The sequence below is a fragment of the Anomaloglossus baeobatrachus genome, chromosome 8 (genome assembly GCF_048569485.1).
Source record: "Anomaloglossus baeobatrachus isolate aAnoBae1 chromosome 8, aAnoBae1.hap1, whole genome shotgun sequence".
Lineage (NCBI taxonomy): Eukaryota > Metazoa > Chordata > Amphibia > Anura > Aromobatidae > Anomaloglossus > Anomaloglossus baeobatrachus.
This window is the reverse complement of record NC_134360.1, coordinates 160,718,578-160,734,679: the sequence shown is the minus strand read 5'-3', so window position 1 is coordinate 160,734,679 and position 16,102 is coordinate 160,718,578. Positions and strand designations below refer to the sequence as shown.

Genomic DNA, 16,102 nt, shown 5'->3' with positions numbered 1-16,102 from the left:
GTGCGCTGTATTGTTGACCGATGCACAGTGACACCATCTGCAGCAAGATGATGCTGCAGGTCTTTGGAGGTCGTCTGTGGATTGTCCTTGACTATTCTCACCATTCTTCTTGTCTGCCTTTCTGATATTTTTCTTGGCCTGCCACTTGTGTTCTTCCATTTCCTTACTATGTTCCTCACAGTGGAAACTGACAGTTTTAATCTCTGAGACAACTTTTTGTATCCTTCCCGTGAACAACTATGTTGAATAATCTTTGTTTTCAGATCATTTGAGAGTTGTTTTGAGGAGCCCATGATGCCACTCTTCATAGGAGATTCAAATAGGAGAACAACTTGCAAGTGGCCACCTTAAAAACCTTTTCTCATGATTGGATACACCTGCCTTTGAAGTTCAAAGCTCAATGAGGTTACAAAACCAATTTAGTGCTTTAGTAAGTCAGTAAAAAGTAGTTAGGAGTGTTCAAATCAAGAAATTGATAAGGGTGCCCATACTTTTGCTCCGGTCAAATTTTGTTTAAGTGTGGATTGCACATTTTCTGTTAGTACAATAAACCTCATTTCAATCCAGACTCACTTACTCAGTCCATCAGTTATTAGATATATGAAACTGAAATTGCTGTTGCAAAAACCCAATTTGTTATAAAGAAAAAAGGTTAACATTAATAGGGGTGCCCAAACTTTTTCATATTGCTGTATAAAGATACTTTTCATGTCAGCGCTTTTTCCACTTTCTCCAGCCATATAAAACACAATAATTTTAACATTCTTATATGCCATGCTCCTAACATTAGGTTCCTAAAATGATGCACTCTTTAAGTCATGTTTTTGTTAAATGTATTTTTACAAAATGTTTTTTTTTACATTTTCAATTAGAAATCTTGCAATTTTCACACTGTCCACTGGGACTATTCTTATATTTTCTGTTCTTTCAAAAAATTTCCAGCTACATTAGCAGCAACAGATTGACACAACTCTATCTTTTGTATAGAAGCTCTAACGAGCGTGTGCAAGGAAATTTACAAGCGATGACAGGAGCAGAGGGAGCCATGATATCATTGATTGTGTATGGTGGATTCTGTGTTATCAACTGTTATCCGTCACTATAATCCTGTATGTAATGATAATGAGACTTCTGAAAAGTTTTCTGTCCAGAACAGGAAGTATGATCTTAAAATAGCTCCAGTGGTCAGTGTGAAAATTGATTTCTAACTTATTTGTTTTAAATGCAGATTATGATATGAAATAAAACATTTTTTTTGAAAATACACTTAACATAAAATCCCCATTTGAACAGTGGGTCATTTTTTAATGATGCATTCATTAACTTTAATTTACGAAATAATTTACTGCATCTCTGGTGCGATCAGATCTATAGATCAGACACAAACATAAATATATAAAAAATACATTGATTACAATTGTAGATGTCTTTTCTATACAAGTAAAATATATCTTTGTACCGTGTTAGCCAGTAGAGATAAAAAATTTTTTTGTTTAAAAGAACAGAGAGTCCTCAGTGGTTGATACCTTTTAATGGCTAACTGAAAAGATGGTAATAATTGCAAGCTTTCCAGACTACTCAGGTCTCTTCATCAGGCATGGTATAACAAAATCTGAAGAGTCACATATTTATACACAACAGGACATAGAATGGGGCAGTAAAAAACAAAAAAAAAATACAACCAAGTTATATAAAACAGAACTATCACTATGGCAGGGGGACAAACTGTTGTAGCCATAAATTTTGCTGCAGTTCAGTGTGTCCTTTGTGTCAAAGGACAATAAAACTTTCACACTGAACTGCAGCAAAATATATGGCTACAACAGTTTGTCCCCCTGCCATAGTGATAGTTCTGTTTTATATAGCTTGGTTGTATTTTTTTTTTTTTTTTTTTTTTACTGCCCCATTCTATGTCCTGTTGTGTATAAATATGTGACTCTTCAGATTTTGTGTTATACCATGTCTGATGAAGAGACCTGAGTAGTCTGGAAAGCTTGCAATTATTACCATCTTTTCAGTTAGCCATTAAAAGGTATCAACCACTGAGGACTCTCTGTTCTTTTAAACAAAATTTTTTTTGTCTTTTCTATAGAAAGAATCAGTTAGGTGGTCCTAATAAACAAACAAACAAATCTTTGAATATAAAGTCTTTAGAGCTATATTATAGGATATCAAGGCACATTTAAATACAACTTTTGAGATGTCAACTCTTTCATTTCTGTTAAAGGGAATCTGTCAGCAGGTTTTTTCTATTGAATCTAAAAGCAGCATGATATAGGGGCAGAGGGCCTGATTGTAGCAATGTGTCACTTACTTGGCTGTTTGATGCAGTTTTGGTAAAATTCCTGTTTTCTCTGCTGTAGTGGTATCAGTTATCAGAGTGCTGAGCAGTGTATAACCCCACCCACACCCCTGATTGTCAGCTTCCTGTGTGGACTGGACATTGGCAGCAAGCAACCAATCAGTGTGGGGTGGGTTTACATAGATTTGCTGGACTGCCTGGCACTGAACACTTAGTCCCGCAGTAATAATCTCATGCTGATAAAACACTGATTGGGTTTAAACTACAGAACACAGCATATTAAGTGAGACATCTCTGGAATCAGGGTATCTTTAAGATGGCTGATAAAGACTGATGTAGACAGACATTTACATTTATTTTAAAACACATTGTGCCCCCTAGGTTAAAATGAATCTGTTATCCCTACAATGCATTTTAATCTGCAGGCCCCATGTTATAAAGCAGGGGGATCTGAGTAGATTGATATATAGTTTTGTGAGAGAGGGTTCAGTATTCATCATTTAATCCCCTGCTCTATCTGGGAATTTCGGTCCCGTGGGTAGTCTTATCAGTGACTGACAGCTTTCTTTGTATAAATGTGCTTACAGATATAGCTGTCAGTCATTGATGGGACCGCCCACTGGACTGAAAATCCCAGAAGCAGCTGAGGTATAAAGGATTAATACACAGGTTATACTGAATCTTCTCTCACAAAACTATATATCAATCTGCTCTGCTTTCTCTGCTCTATAAAATAATGCTTACAGATAAGATTACATTTTCTTGGTGACAGGTTCCATTTAAAGAGAACCAACCACCAGGATTTTCATATATAAACTAAAGCGAGTGTTATACTGACGCTACCATGCTGATTCTAAGCATACCTTTAGTTGTGAGATCGGATGTATAGTTTCTGAAATATAGGCAAGTAAATTTTGTGAAATGCACTGTTATTTGATTGATAGGTGCAACAGAATATCTAATAGGTGGGTTGGGTTTTGCTAGTTATTCCCGCCCTTGTCTGCTGCCTGTCCTTCTTCCCCTGTCTCTGTTATTACAGGGGGAGGAAGGAGAGAGGAATAACAGAGCAGAGGAAGGCTGACATGGGAGGGACTAACTAGCAAAACCCGACCCACCTATTAGATTTTCTGTAACTGCTATCAATCAAATAACAGTGCATTTCACAAACTTTACTTGGCTGTATTTCAGAAAGTATACAGTACATCCGATCTCACAACTAAAGGTATATATAGAATCAGCATGATAGCACCAGTACAGCACTGGCTTTAGTTTATATATGAAAATCCTGCTGGTTGGTTCTTTTTAAAGTTATTAACAATATTTTGTAGACATGGCCGTTTTTAATAGAAAAAAAATAAAAACAATAGTGAATGACTTCATATATTATGTAATTTCGATGAAAAATTCCATCAGGACTATCCTAGTTAAAGGCCAACATTAGAGATAGACCTATGTTGTGATGTCTAAATTCAAATACAAGTTTTGGTAACATTTTCGATTCAGACTTATCACGGACAGATCTATATTTACGACTTACTACCTATAGCCGAATCACAGATGATAAAAATAAAAAAAAATAAAACTGTACACAACAAATTGTGCAAATTATTAAAATTAACTCACACATGGGAAAAGGGTACTAAAATGCAGCATTTTGATTGAGCACAAAAATTAAAATAAGTAATATCACATTTTTTTGTGATCATATACTGTATCTTTATATACCATACAATAATAATCTTCCATGTAGTGTTTTATGTTTATATTTTTTGCTAAAATTTGTGAAATTTAAGAATATTATTATTTTGTTTACATTTCTTAAACACATAGAGTCAGTAGTTTATGACCTGCGGTGCAATAATTTCTCTATCAATTAGTAAGGGTAGGTTATACCTAAGGAGTCCTCAAATACACGTACAAATAATACGTTTTACAAAACTCCTTTCATAAATAAATTACATTTTTTTTTTCATGAAAATCAATTACAACTCTTCCCCTCCCCCATCCCTCCCAAATCATACATCCTTGTAATAAAATCTATTCCGGTCACATCTTTCAGCTAATACTTGTAATTCCTGATATGTGAGCAACAGCAAAACCGACTTTCTTGACTGTTCAATCTTTTTTTGGACCCTTCCAGATTTCTCTTCCCCAAAATCTGCTTCAAATTGGCCTGTATTAAGTATATTAACCTTCAAAAACATTCTTCTCTCTTACCCAGTTTAGTTTTTTTCTTTCTAAACTGCTCCTCGTAAAATGTAACATCAGTCTTATTTTGCCCATTCATGTTCAATGTTTATGTTGATATTTGTGTTTTCTTTTATAATTTATGAAAACTTTGGAAAAAAAGTAATTTTGTAATATTTGAAAACAACTAAGCAGTAATATTTTATTAAAAAGGACATATTTAAATGTAAGAAACAATCATGATTGTACATATTCTGAATATTACTTTAAAATCATGTTTTAGTATCTATTTTTCAGGTTAGATGGAAATAAGCAAAATATGATTTGTGATTTTTTTTTGTGAAAAGTGAGCGTTTTCCATGGATTTTCTTTTTACTTGTTAACAATCAGATTGTACCAGACAAACATCAACTATTTCTAATATATACTATTTTTGTTACTTTTGTATAAAACTTCTCATGTGCAAAGGGTTGTTAATTATTTTTTATTGTATCCTGTGAGCTAATTAAAATTATCTTAAAACATGATGGTAAAAAGCTGAACAGCTCCGACAGCCTGATATCGGCACCATCTTATGGTCCCGGAAAGGGATCTATCAAGCTCTCACATAGGCCGGGAGAAAGTTACCTGTCTGTAGCAAATTTACTAAAGTAATAGCCAATTCACAAATGCGAATTGTGGACTTTTGCACTTGAAAAATATCAAAGTAATAATCCTAAGGCAAGAATGATCCTATTTGTGATTGACATTATATAATAGTTTATATATTTTTTGTCTTTCTTGAAAAATTAAGTTGCAATAAAATAAAAGATAATTACAGAGTGTGCGTGTATCACATCTCCCGAAACGATTTGTTGTATGATAATAAAAAGGGTATTTTTTTTCTTAAAACACCATCACCTCTTTTGACTATTGGTTGTCTGGTATTGTAGCTCAGCTCTATTTCAGGAAATATGAGACAAAATGTTTCTGGTAAACCATATGCTAGAAATGAGTGGATCTACCATGATTTGAAGTAATCAAATCTGGCAAATGTATCAGGGAAATTTAATTTGCAAAGTTATTTGATGCTAATTGAACGTTCGTTATTATGCTCTTGGGTCTCTCCAGACCCCAGAGTATAATAAATGTAGGATGTAAAGAAAAACAAATAACCTTTCATACTCATCTTAACTCTCACCTGTCCTACAGCCTGCCATCTGATCCTCCATACCTCTTTTTTTCACCCTTTGGCTGCTTTCAGTCTATGACTGCATCTGGGTGCTTGCAGAAAACATATACGCCATAAAATGGTGCAAGACAGAGCACATGCTGACTCCGTCTTCTCCATTATAGTCAATAGCCCCATCGGCGCATGCGTCAGAAACCCTGCACACATTGCCTTTGTAGCGCACACCGTGATGTTATGACGTGCGTTGCCAGAGTCTTAGGCCGGGGCCACATGGGGCACTAGTGCGATGCTCGCATGACACTTGGCTCACGCTGGCAGTACAGCAGAGCCGAGTGTCATGCTAGTATCCCTGCGACTGCAGTCCGACTGTGCGAGCGGACCTCAGCTGCGGGGGGGGGCGGGTCGACTCTCAGGAGGGGCGGGCCAGCGCTGTGGAGGAGGGGAAGGAGGGATGTATCTCCCTCTCTCCTCCGTAGCTGGCTATTGTGATTCTCGCTCAGGTGTACCGTGAGTGCAGTGCGATTTTTCTCTCGCCCCATTCACTTGAATGGGTGCGAGAGAAATGAGTCTCGCATTACAATCGCAGCATGCTGTGATTGTTTTCTCGGTCCGATTACGGCTGAGAAAATAATCGCTCATGTGCGCTGACACACAGGCTAATATTGGTCCGAGTGGAATGCGATGTTTTCTCGCTCTCAAATTGCACCGATTTTCTCGCTGTGTGGCTTAGGCCTTAGTCAGCGGCTAAAGATTTGGGGCATCATGGCATGTGTGTTAGGACATCAGAGGCCCAGTTGGCTGGAAGCAGTGGACCTGGGTTAAGAAAGATGAAGAAAATATGCACGATGAGTGAAAATAAGAAGAGATATAGACAACCAGATGGCGGGCTTGGGGGGTAGCTTTATGTTGGCCTACTACAGATCAGCAAAATGACAGCAAGTTGGCCGTTATTTTGCTGAATTCATGCAGGGAAGATTGCAAAAATTCATGTCTTCCTATTTTTAAGGTTGAAAGTAGTCATAAATCCATTTATTTCAATGGGAATCTGTTAGCAGGTTTTTGCCATGTAAGCTTCAGCTTACACAGCTAAAGCATGTTGTAGGGGTTAAAAAACAAACATCAACTATGCCTTTCTTATCAGGCTCTGTACTGTTGTTTACTTAAACTAAAGGCTTTATCACTTGGTGATTATGATTGCTGTGACTAACTGGCTCATGCTTGGCAGTCCAGCACGCCCATTCCGATTGACATCTCCCTGTCAATGTACAATCTCTATAGAGAGCCTGATGTGGGCATGGACAGTTCCCTGGGCTCAGCTACGTGACTAAAGTTAAAAATGCAGAATGCTTCAGAATGGCTGCAACCAGTAATCTAAGTGACACATATGATTGGATTCAGAATCTCCTTGCCTACATCATACTACTCTCAAATGAGGTAGCAAAAACCTGCTGACAGATTTTCTTTAACATGTTGATCCAGAGGAAGGCAAAAACCCCACGAGGCATATCAAACTGCCCCACAATAGGGGAAAAATTCCTATCATAACTCTATCATCTGGAAAACACTTTTTTTTTTTAAACTTTGAGGAGAATTCAGTTCCACTCCAACAAATTCATCTCTTCCATATGTCCTTTCTGCGTCTTACTTTCTTTAGGGATAATTAATGGTGATCACTGATATTGCAAATTGTCCCATTGCTATCACTGCATCCAGACCACTGAGTAACTTTGTAAAGAGATTGCATTTTTATATTGCACTGACCATGAGTTTTAGTCTGTATACTCATTCAATATTGCACCTGCTTCAAAGCTTACATCTCAAAGATTACGTTTTGCTTTGCATTCTGCACTGTGCAGTCATCTGAGGTAGCGAAAAATGAACTGTCCAAATGTAAATTGGGTCACAAGCAGATAATGCTTTAAGGAAGACCTGTTGCTTGCCACTGCCATGCTATTTTTTATCTGGTCTCCATGATGCTGTTCTCCTTAATCTTATGCCTTTTTATGGCCCCCCTCTTCCTTTTTGTGCCATGTATGTAAATATAGGATTGTTAGTCAAGGGTGTAGTCATCTTTTCTCTGCGGATGTCTTCGTGAGGATCATGGCCTTTTGTATTATAGTAGTAAATTTATATACTTGGCATAAAAAGAAAGAGTGAGCCATATTTCAGCAATGGAGAGTCAATTACATTAGAGAAAAGATTACATATTTATCGCAATTAACAGGTCCGTTTTAAAATAATCATTTTCATGGGAAATTACTGCTGCTGTACTATAAATAGAGACCAGCGGAGTAATGGGGAAAGTAGTGCTTAAGCCTCAGAGGATTCTACAGGTAAATAATGCCTTTTTGTTATTTCAGAGCATAACGTGCCTGTGGCCCAAATTTTAGTGAAAATAGAAAACATCATTACATTGATAAGGGTGCGCCTGTTGACTGATTCCAACAACAGCCAAGAAAACTCTTAATGTAATTATTACTTATAATGCTTAAAGTAATTCAGAATCTGTTCAAAATAAGAAACACAATTTATTTCCAAAATTATAATAATCAAATTAATAATCGTTAACATCCAAGTATAAACTTTTTATTCCAACTTCCATGAAGCTGTTTCGGGCCTGTTAGCTCTCATCAGTACAAAGTATGAACATATATGAGTTTTCTATGGAATAGGTGAAATATGCAAATTCAATTTCATCCAGGATACAATAAAAAATAATGTAGAAGTAAGGTATACATTACTTATAAAATGAGAATGATAGGTGTAACAAATCCATTGCCATTATCTGACATTCTGTATTTTAGGCAAATGCCTTTGACATTGGTGAATGTTATTTTTTTATGAATTCAATGATTGTGTACCATGCTCTGAATCTATGTTTTGCTTGATTGAATAAAGCTTTTGCACATTAAATTAGTGTTTTACGTTAAGAAGATCCTATAGATTAACATGCTGCACTAGTAAATGATGCTGAGTTTTTCCCTAGTTAAACGCAAACTGTTATCAGTCATTGCTGGAACTCAATGCTGGACAAGAGGATGAACATAGTAGTGAGAATGAATCGTGTTCTGGAGTGGCCATTTCAAATTTGTAATACAATTGCAGCACATACGTCATTACTTCATTTTTAGAAGGTGTCACATAGTCTGTAAGACATGGAAATTAGAATTCACATCCCTTAAACAGCTTTAGCATAGACACTGAGGCATTGTACTGTTTCAGAACATCTTCAATAAAGAATGTGCTCAAGTACCATAACCAGTCAAATGACTTACTGTATCTATTTTTAGCGTGGTCCAAAAAGGCCAAAATATATACTGTATTTCATGTGATTTAGCTGACTTTGCTGGTGTTTTTTTTTTTTAAGGAAATGTGATATATACATGTACCTTATAAAAATGTCATTTTATATATATATTCTTTGCTCATTAACAAAGTTGTCTGCTATAATAAAATATGCTAAAAGTAGTTAAAAGAAATCTGTCAGCAGGTTTTTGTTACCTCATCTAAGAGCAGCATGATGTAGGCAAATAGACCCTGAATCCAATGTTGTATTAATTAGTTTACTAGTTGCAGTGCTTCTAACACAAAGTTTTTAGTTTTAGCATGTAGCAGAGCTTAAAAGGCTGCACCCACCCACACCAGGTTTTCAGTGCGCATTTATATAGACAGAAGCTGCTAATCACAGAAAGAGAGGAGTTGGTGTTGAGCTCACAGGCATCAAAGTTCACTAATTATAAAGCTACTTAAGCTTAAGCTATCATTGTAGGTAAACAAAACACACACTTTGTGATAAGAGACACCTGGCTGAAATCTCTGTGTTAACCCTTATAGCATGTTGTCTTCAGATTACATAGCAAAAACCTGCTGACATATTCTCTTTAATACTTAAAAGCATTACTTACTTGGTGAAGCCCTTTCCACTCCAAAGCCATGTCTATGCTGCTCGGTCTTTGCTACAGGAGAGATGTCCTTTCTACAATACATGACTGCTGAAGTCAGTCGCTGGTTTTAGTGTTCTTGGGCCATCTACCTTGGCAAGACCACTGAGATCAGTGATTGACTGCAGCAGTGACGGTTTGTAGAGGAGATGACACTGCTGCAGCTCTCTCTGACTAGTGTAGAGTTGGATCTGGACCAACAGGGGCTTCAATAGGTAATTAATGTTTTTTGTTTTTTTTTTTATTTTATTTTATTTCCAAGCATTACCAACCCATGGTTATTTTTTTAAATCAACCCCAAAACGTTAGTAGGGACAAGAAGACCACAAAAAAAGCCAGCAAATTCTAAAACTGCTTTTATTACCATATCAGAAAACCTGCAATTTGAGAATTTACTAACATTACACTTTCAAAAACCAAAACACAAAAAACATTTAACATAAACATCCACTGTGATTTTGATGAGGATTTTGAGATATTTTGCTTTTCCCGTCAGATAATTATAAAAGCTAATATTCTCTAAACAACACCTATTTTAAAAAGCATCAAGTTTCAATGTAGTTAAGCGATGTACTAAATTCATTAAGGGCTTTTGATCCAGAATTTCAAGTAAATAGTATTTTTTGCCACGCTTGCTTGTGAATGAAACGTTCATTCATTTAGTTTTAATTCCAAGATTTCCAAACTTCTCAGGGTTCTCACAATATTAATCCCATGTCAGTCTCTCAATATTTATGATATTGTTTTTATTTTCAATTGTTCAACGATATTAGAAAATTAAACCACATTTTGGATGACTGTATTCAGTTCTCTCTAGAAGTATGAAGCGATTAAGGAATGGTTGGAAACATTTACAATTTGCATATTAGCAAAAGAATTCCTAATGAATTGCATGATTGAATAGGCCCGGAATTGTGCATTGAAAAACATTACAAATCAAAGATGGCTGTCTCCATTTTACAAATAAAGTATTGGTAACATTCTGTACATACATATCTGTTGATTTTCAGGCTACATATTCACCCCGGTCTGTATATCCTGCCTTTATGAAGATGAATTAAACTCCTTTATATGGGGTTGTATCTCAGTTCTACAAGTGCCTTACTGTACTTTATAGTACTTTTGTGAAATTCAGGATGACTTTGTGTTGTTTGTTAAAATGTTTCCTTTTTGACAATTCAATAGTTTTGTACGGTTAATTCTTATTTCTGAATAAAAAAACCCCTATAAAGTCAAACTTTTCAATGATCTGTTACAGGAGAGCGTTGACTTTCCGTTCAGCTGGTCAGTTGGCTACAGATAATGATCTTATATATACATCTTCGTGTTTCAGTACAGTATGTAGTAGAGAACAAATGTCCATGTTTTATTTTTTGTTTATTGAGAAATGCATTGTATAGAATGATTCCCTTTGAATATTTATGGACCAAACCTTTGTGAAATCTGATTAAATTTGTGTCAATAAACGATTTGCATTTAGTGGACTTTTATTCATAGCTTGTTTTGCAATCTGCTCTTTGCTTTCAGAACGTTTCTTAAAACAGCCAAAAGGTAATTGGAATTAACATATAATCATTTACATTTTTTTTGACTGCTTGTTTTGTTACAAAAACCCAGACTTCTTTAACTTCCTTTTCTAACTTCTGGGAGAAAACAGAGCCTGGCAAGCGTAATTTGTTGCACAAATGTGCCGATACTAGCTCATAGTGCATGAAAAATATTTGTGATACTTTGGTTCCTTTTTGAGCGTTAAAATAACCATATACTTGAGAGAATCAGGTATATTGCATGAGTATCTCATAATTTTAATCATTAAGTGAAACCAGAAAGCCATTGGTTGAAAGCTGGTATTTGGAATCGTACCATGGAAGATGATGCCCTAAAGGGCTGAAGTACAAATTTTAGCCATTTTTTGACACAAATTAAATTTTCATTGCCTATGGAACCATATTGAACATTTCACCCATTTCCAGATTACATATTCTCTTTCAATAGTCATTATAACTGTGCCTTTGAGAGGAACTAAACCCATATAAAATGACATGACCAAAGGAAGAGTAAACTTATACATTTGCCTCTTAAAAATAGAACTCATTTTAATATACCCTTACAACTTTTTTTTAACCCTTGTCTGGTGCCATAAAAAAATTACTTGTTGTACTAATCTGCATGGGGTCAAATTGACCCCATGGTACCAGACAACGATCAAATAGGTATTCCCATCTATCTCTAAGATCCTATCCCAATATGTAGTTGTAATAATAATAATAATAATAATAATAATAATAATAATAATATTATTAGCAAATACCTCCATTTAGAAATGTAGTATAAGGTGGACTACCTATATAAGTCTATTCTGCTGAAAATAGGTACATTTTAGACTGGTCAAAGCCATCAATTTCTTCACATAAAATATATTTTAAAGGGAACCTGTCAGGCAATTTATGTGATCTAACCTAGTGGCAGTGTGATGTGTGGCCTAGTAACCCCTTCCTACCCATCCCTGTGTTGTAATGTGCATGTATAAAAATATGTTTTATTACTTATGTGTACCCTATGTATATGATCAGAGGCACTAGTCCCCAGGGCGTCGCATCGCCCTGTGGCTCCTGTGGGCGTTTGCATGTTGTCCGTGGTATCACACCCCTGTGGGTGTGATACCATGGATTTACATGAACGTCGTACCGTCGCTCCTTTAGATCCAGCGTGTGCGCACATACCGTTCCTGCAGCCTTGTTATCCGGATGCTTGCTTCTCGTCTTCAGACGCACACTGCGCATGTTCAAAAGACTTCTGCGGCTCCGGTCATGCGCAGTGCGCGTCTGAAGACGAGAAGCAAGCACCAGCTCACAAACAAGGCTGTGGGAATGGCAAGTGCGCACTCTCGGGATCTGAAGGAGCAACGGGATGTTGCTCATGTAAATCCATGGTATCACGCCCACAGGGGCGTGATACCACGGAAAACAGGCAAACGCCCACAGGGCGATGCGACGCCCAAGGGACTAGAGCCCCTGCTCATTTTACATAGGGTACACATAAAGTAATAAAACATATTTTTATACATGCACATTACACAAGATTACAACACGAGGATGGGTAGGAAGGGGTTACTCGGCCACACATCACACTGTTAATAGTTTAGAACACATAAATTACCTGACAGGTTCCCTTTAAGGGGTATTTCCATCTACAAAATCCTATTCCAATATGTTGTAGGTGTAATAATAATAATAATATTAGCAAATACCTCCAATTGGTAATGCACTATAGTTCTGCTGATATTGCCATGTCTCTTATCTCATATGGCGGGCATTACAGCTTAGGTATCTATGGTTGCATCAGCTCAGATAGTGAGTTAATTAGTTGCTTATGATTGTAACCATGGATACCTAAGCTATAATGCCCTGCACATGAGGTAAGAGACATGCATATATCAGGAGAACTATACTACATTTCTAATTGGAGGTATTTGGTATTATTTTTCTTCTTCTTCTTCTTCTTCTTCTTCTTGTTATTATTATTACATCTACTACATATTGGGATAGGATCTTGGAGATGGGAATACCTCTTTAAATATAGTTTATATAAAGATATGGATGGCTTAGACCAGTCTAAGGCTATGTGCGCATGTTGCCTTTTTTGTGACCACAAAGATGCAGAGTTTTTGTGCGTTTTTGGCTGGAAAAAACGCACAAAAACACACCTGTGGTAAAAACGCATCCAGAAAACGCATGCGTTTTTGCGCATTTTTGTGCATTTTTTGCTGCGTTTTTCTGCATTTTTGTTGTTGCTTTTTTTCCAATACATTGCATGGGTGAAAAAAGCTGGCAAAAACGCAGAAATTATTGACATGTTGCATCTTTGTAGTCACCACAAAAATGCACCTAACAAAACTGCACTGTGCGGACAGCAAAAACGAAAGCTCATAGACTTTGCTGGGGAAGCAAAGTCATGCAGTTTTTAGACCAAAAACGCACCCGAAAAATGCGCAAAAACGCAGTGAAAAACTCAGCGTTCGCACATAGCCTAACATTAACCTATTTTCAGCAACATAGACTTATATGGTTTTCCACCTTGGGCACTTAGTATTATATAAGATAAAATACAATAAAATCATCATGGAATGTCGCAGTCAGCTGCAGAATGTTAGTATATGCCACCTATTTATCACTATACTTACCACTCATTTATCATATATTGAAACAGATAAGTTGTGGTTGAAAATTAAAATGTGTCACTATTTTGGAGCTATTTTGTTCATTGTTTTAGGAAAGTGTTGAATTTGCAACCATTTCTTTTTATTGCTCTAGTGCATCTAAAATAAAAAAGCCTCCTCTTCTAGCTAATCTACAAACAGTAGGAAAGGGAGAAGGCTACAAGATCAGCCTACAGACAAGGTTTGTATACGTTGGCATAGGAGCTGAATATATAAGTGTATTTTTGGTTTCAATTATAGAAATAGTTGACTTGCATTTTTTTTTAATTTTAATTTATCTGTGCTATTAAAAAAAAAGGTGAATACGATCTCATATTATCATCATGATCATCATCATCATCATTGTTACTCCTTGCAGGATTGCTTAGAAAAATTCAAATGCTCTGCAACATCCCAGCCTATGTGTCAGCTGGTTTCAGGCTAATGTATAAAAGTCTGCGGCCCACTCCTAGGCTTCACATTTCTGTAGCACACGGTCTGTAGCCCGCTGACAGACAGGCAGGGAGGCTATGTACAATCTGACTTCAGCCTCGTAGCCCTGCAGCAGACTTCGATTGCTCCTGCAGCTAATGGGAGCCGTTCCATTATTCATTATATTTTACCTTAGCAAAAGAGCTCCAAAGTGGAACTTCACATTAAATTAGGTGGTTTATTTTTTTTGGGTTTAGTTCCTCTTAAAGAAAAGGAGTATATATATTTAAACGAATAAAAATAATCAAATCACCATTAAAATAATTGCTTACCCCGTTAGTGCCAGGTTGCTCTGTAGTTTAATACATTTTTGCTATGATTTTTTTCAGGGAGAACAATGTTCGGGGTTTAACAGCCATACAACCCGGCGTTTGAAAATTCCCTAAAGTATTTAAAGAAGGGGAAAAGTTTGATCGGAAAACCTACTGCAGTGAAGACAAAGACAAAATTAGCCAAAAACAAAAAAAACTATATATATATATAAAACATTTGTAATTTTTTTTGAATGTTGGAAATTGTTTTTTTTTCATATGCATAATTGGCTGATAATGCTAATGTTGTGCTATAGTTTAGATATGGAAGGCATAACAATTTATCAGTTCAAGATTTAGAGATTTCTCTATACCATCATCAAATATGTATATACACAATGGAGCAACCTGGCATTAACGAATCTTATACAGTTTGAATGCAAAGTTTATGGATGACTTGCCTGATTTTAAGCACAATAAAATTGTTAACATAAATGTAAAAAGAAACAATTTATAACATGCTTGCAGAAATGTATTCTTAAATATGTGAATTATGTATCATTTGTCTTTTCACTTTTCAATAGTAATTATAATTTCCTATCAGGGTCAGTCCCATGTAGCAAATTTGTAATTTACAATTTTTTTCGTTTTTTTAAATTATGAAAAACTTGGTCATTTTATTTTCTTCACCCAAAAATATAAATATAGGAAAAAAGGAAACATTATTAAAATAAGATTAAGAAAACTAAGTCATAATTAATTAAAAAAAAACAAAACTCAAAATGATAATTGTTTTTTTAATAATATTTAGACATTTTCTTAATGGAAAGAAAGGATCAATTTAGGTTCATTCTAGGACTTCCGATTAAAGAACAAATACATAATATTTTAAATGGTTTTATCCTTATTTTTTGTTTATTCTGAAGCCTACAGAAGACTTTAAGACCGAGGCTACACATCCTATTTGTATTGTACTTTGGTGGCCAATTATATTTTTTAGAAAAAAACATAAGTGATTCAAAAAGAAACCCATATAAAACATGAAAGAGAAATTTGAAGCTGTATATATTCACCAGGAGATGAGAGCTTGGCTTAAGAAGCAAATTAAAGCACACTACATGGGACGACTCTAAGACCAAAAAAATAATAAAACAGAAAAAGTCTGCATGAGGTTTTAATACACTTGTTCTCTATTTGTGTGAATAACTTTCCTTGTTGTTTGCTGTAAAATAAATACGTTTTCCATAAATAAATTCAATGCAGCTACATAGTGTTTATAAAAACACTTCATAATTAAGTTGTGATTTTACTGTGTATTAATATTTTTGGGGTTTTTGTTTGCAACATATAATTACCATTAAATATACATAGAGTATTTCACGAATGTGAACCCACCCCTCACATTTTTGTAAATTTTTGTTATATCTTTTCATGGGACAACACTGAAGATATGATACTTTGATACAGTGTAAATTTGGTGTTCACTCTAAATAACTCAACACACAGCCATTAATGTCTAAACTGCTGGCAAAAAAAGTAAATACACCTCTAAGTAATCAA

At 35.6% G+C, this 16,102-nt stretch overlaps 1 protein-coding gene across 3 annotated transcripts in view; it reads left to right on the top strand.

Annotated features, from left to right (window-relative positions):
• The window catches only part of LHX9 (LIM homeobox 9), a 76,015-nt gene extending 60,220 nt beyond the window's left edge, over nucleotides 1–15,795 (top strand). For 2 of the 3 annotated variants that reach the window (XM_075322177.1, XM_075322176.1), the window contains exon 5: nucleotides 14,621–15,795. In XM_075322177.1, the coding sequence (XP_075178292.1) occupies nucleotides 14,621–14,677 (57 nt within the window). In that variant the 3' untranslated portion in view covers nucleotides 14,678–15,795. Of the gene's footprint in view, nucleotides 1–11,128; nucleotides 11,153–14,620 lie in introns of all 3 variants that reach the window. The other variant, XM_075322178.1, reaches the window with a different exon arrangement.
• The last annotated feature ends 307 nt before the right edge of the window (nucleotides 15,796–16,102 follow it).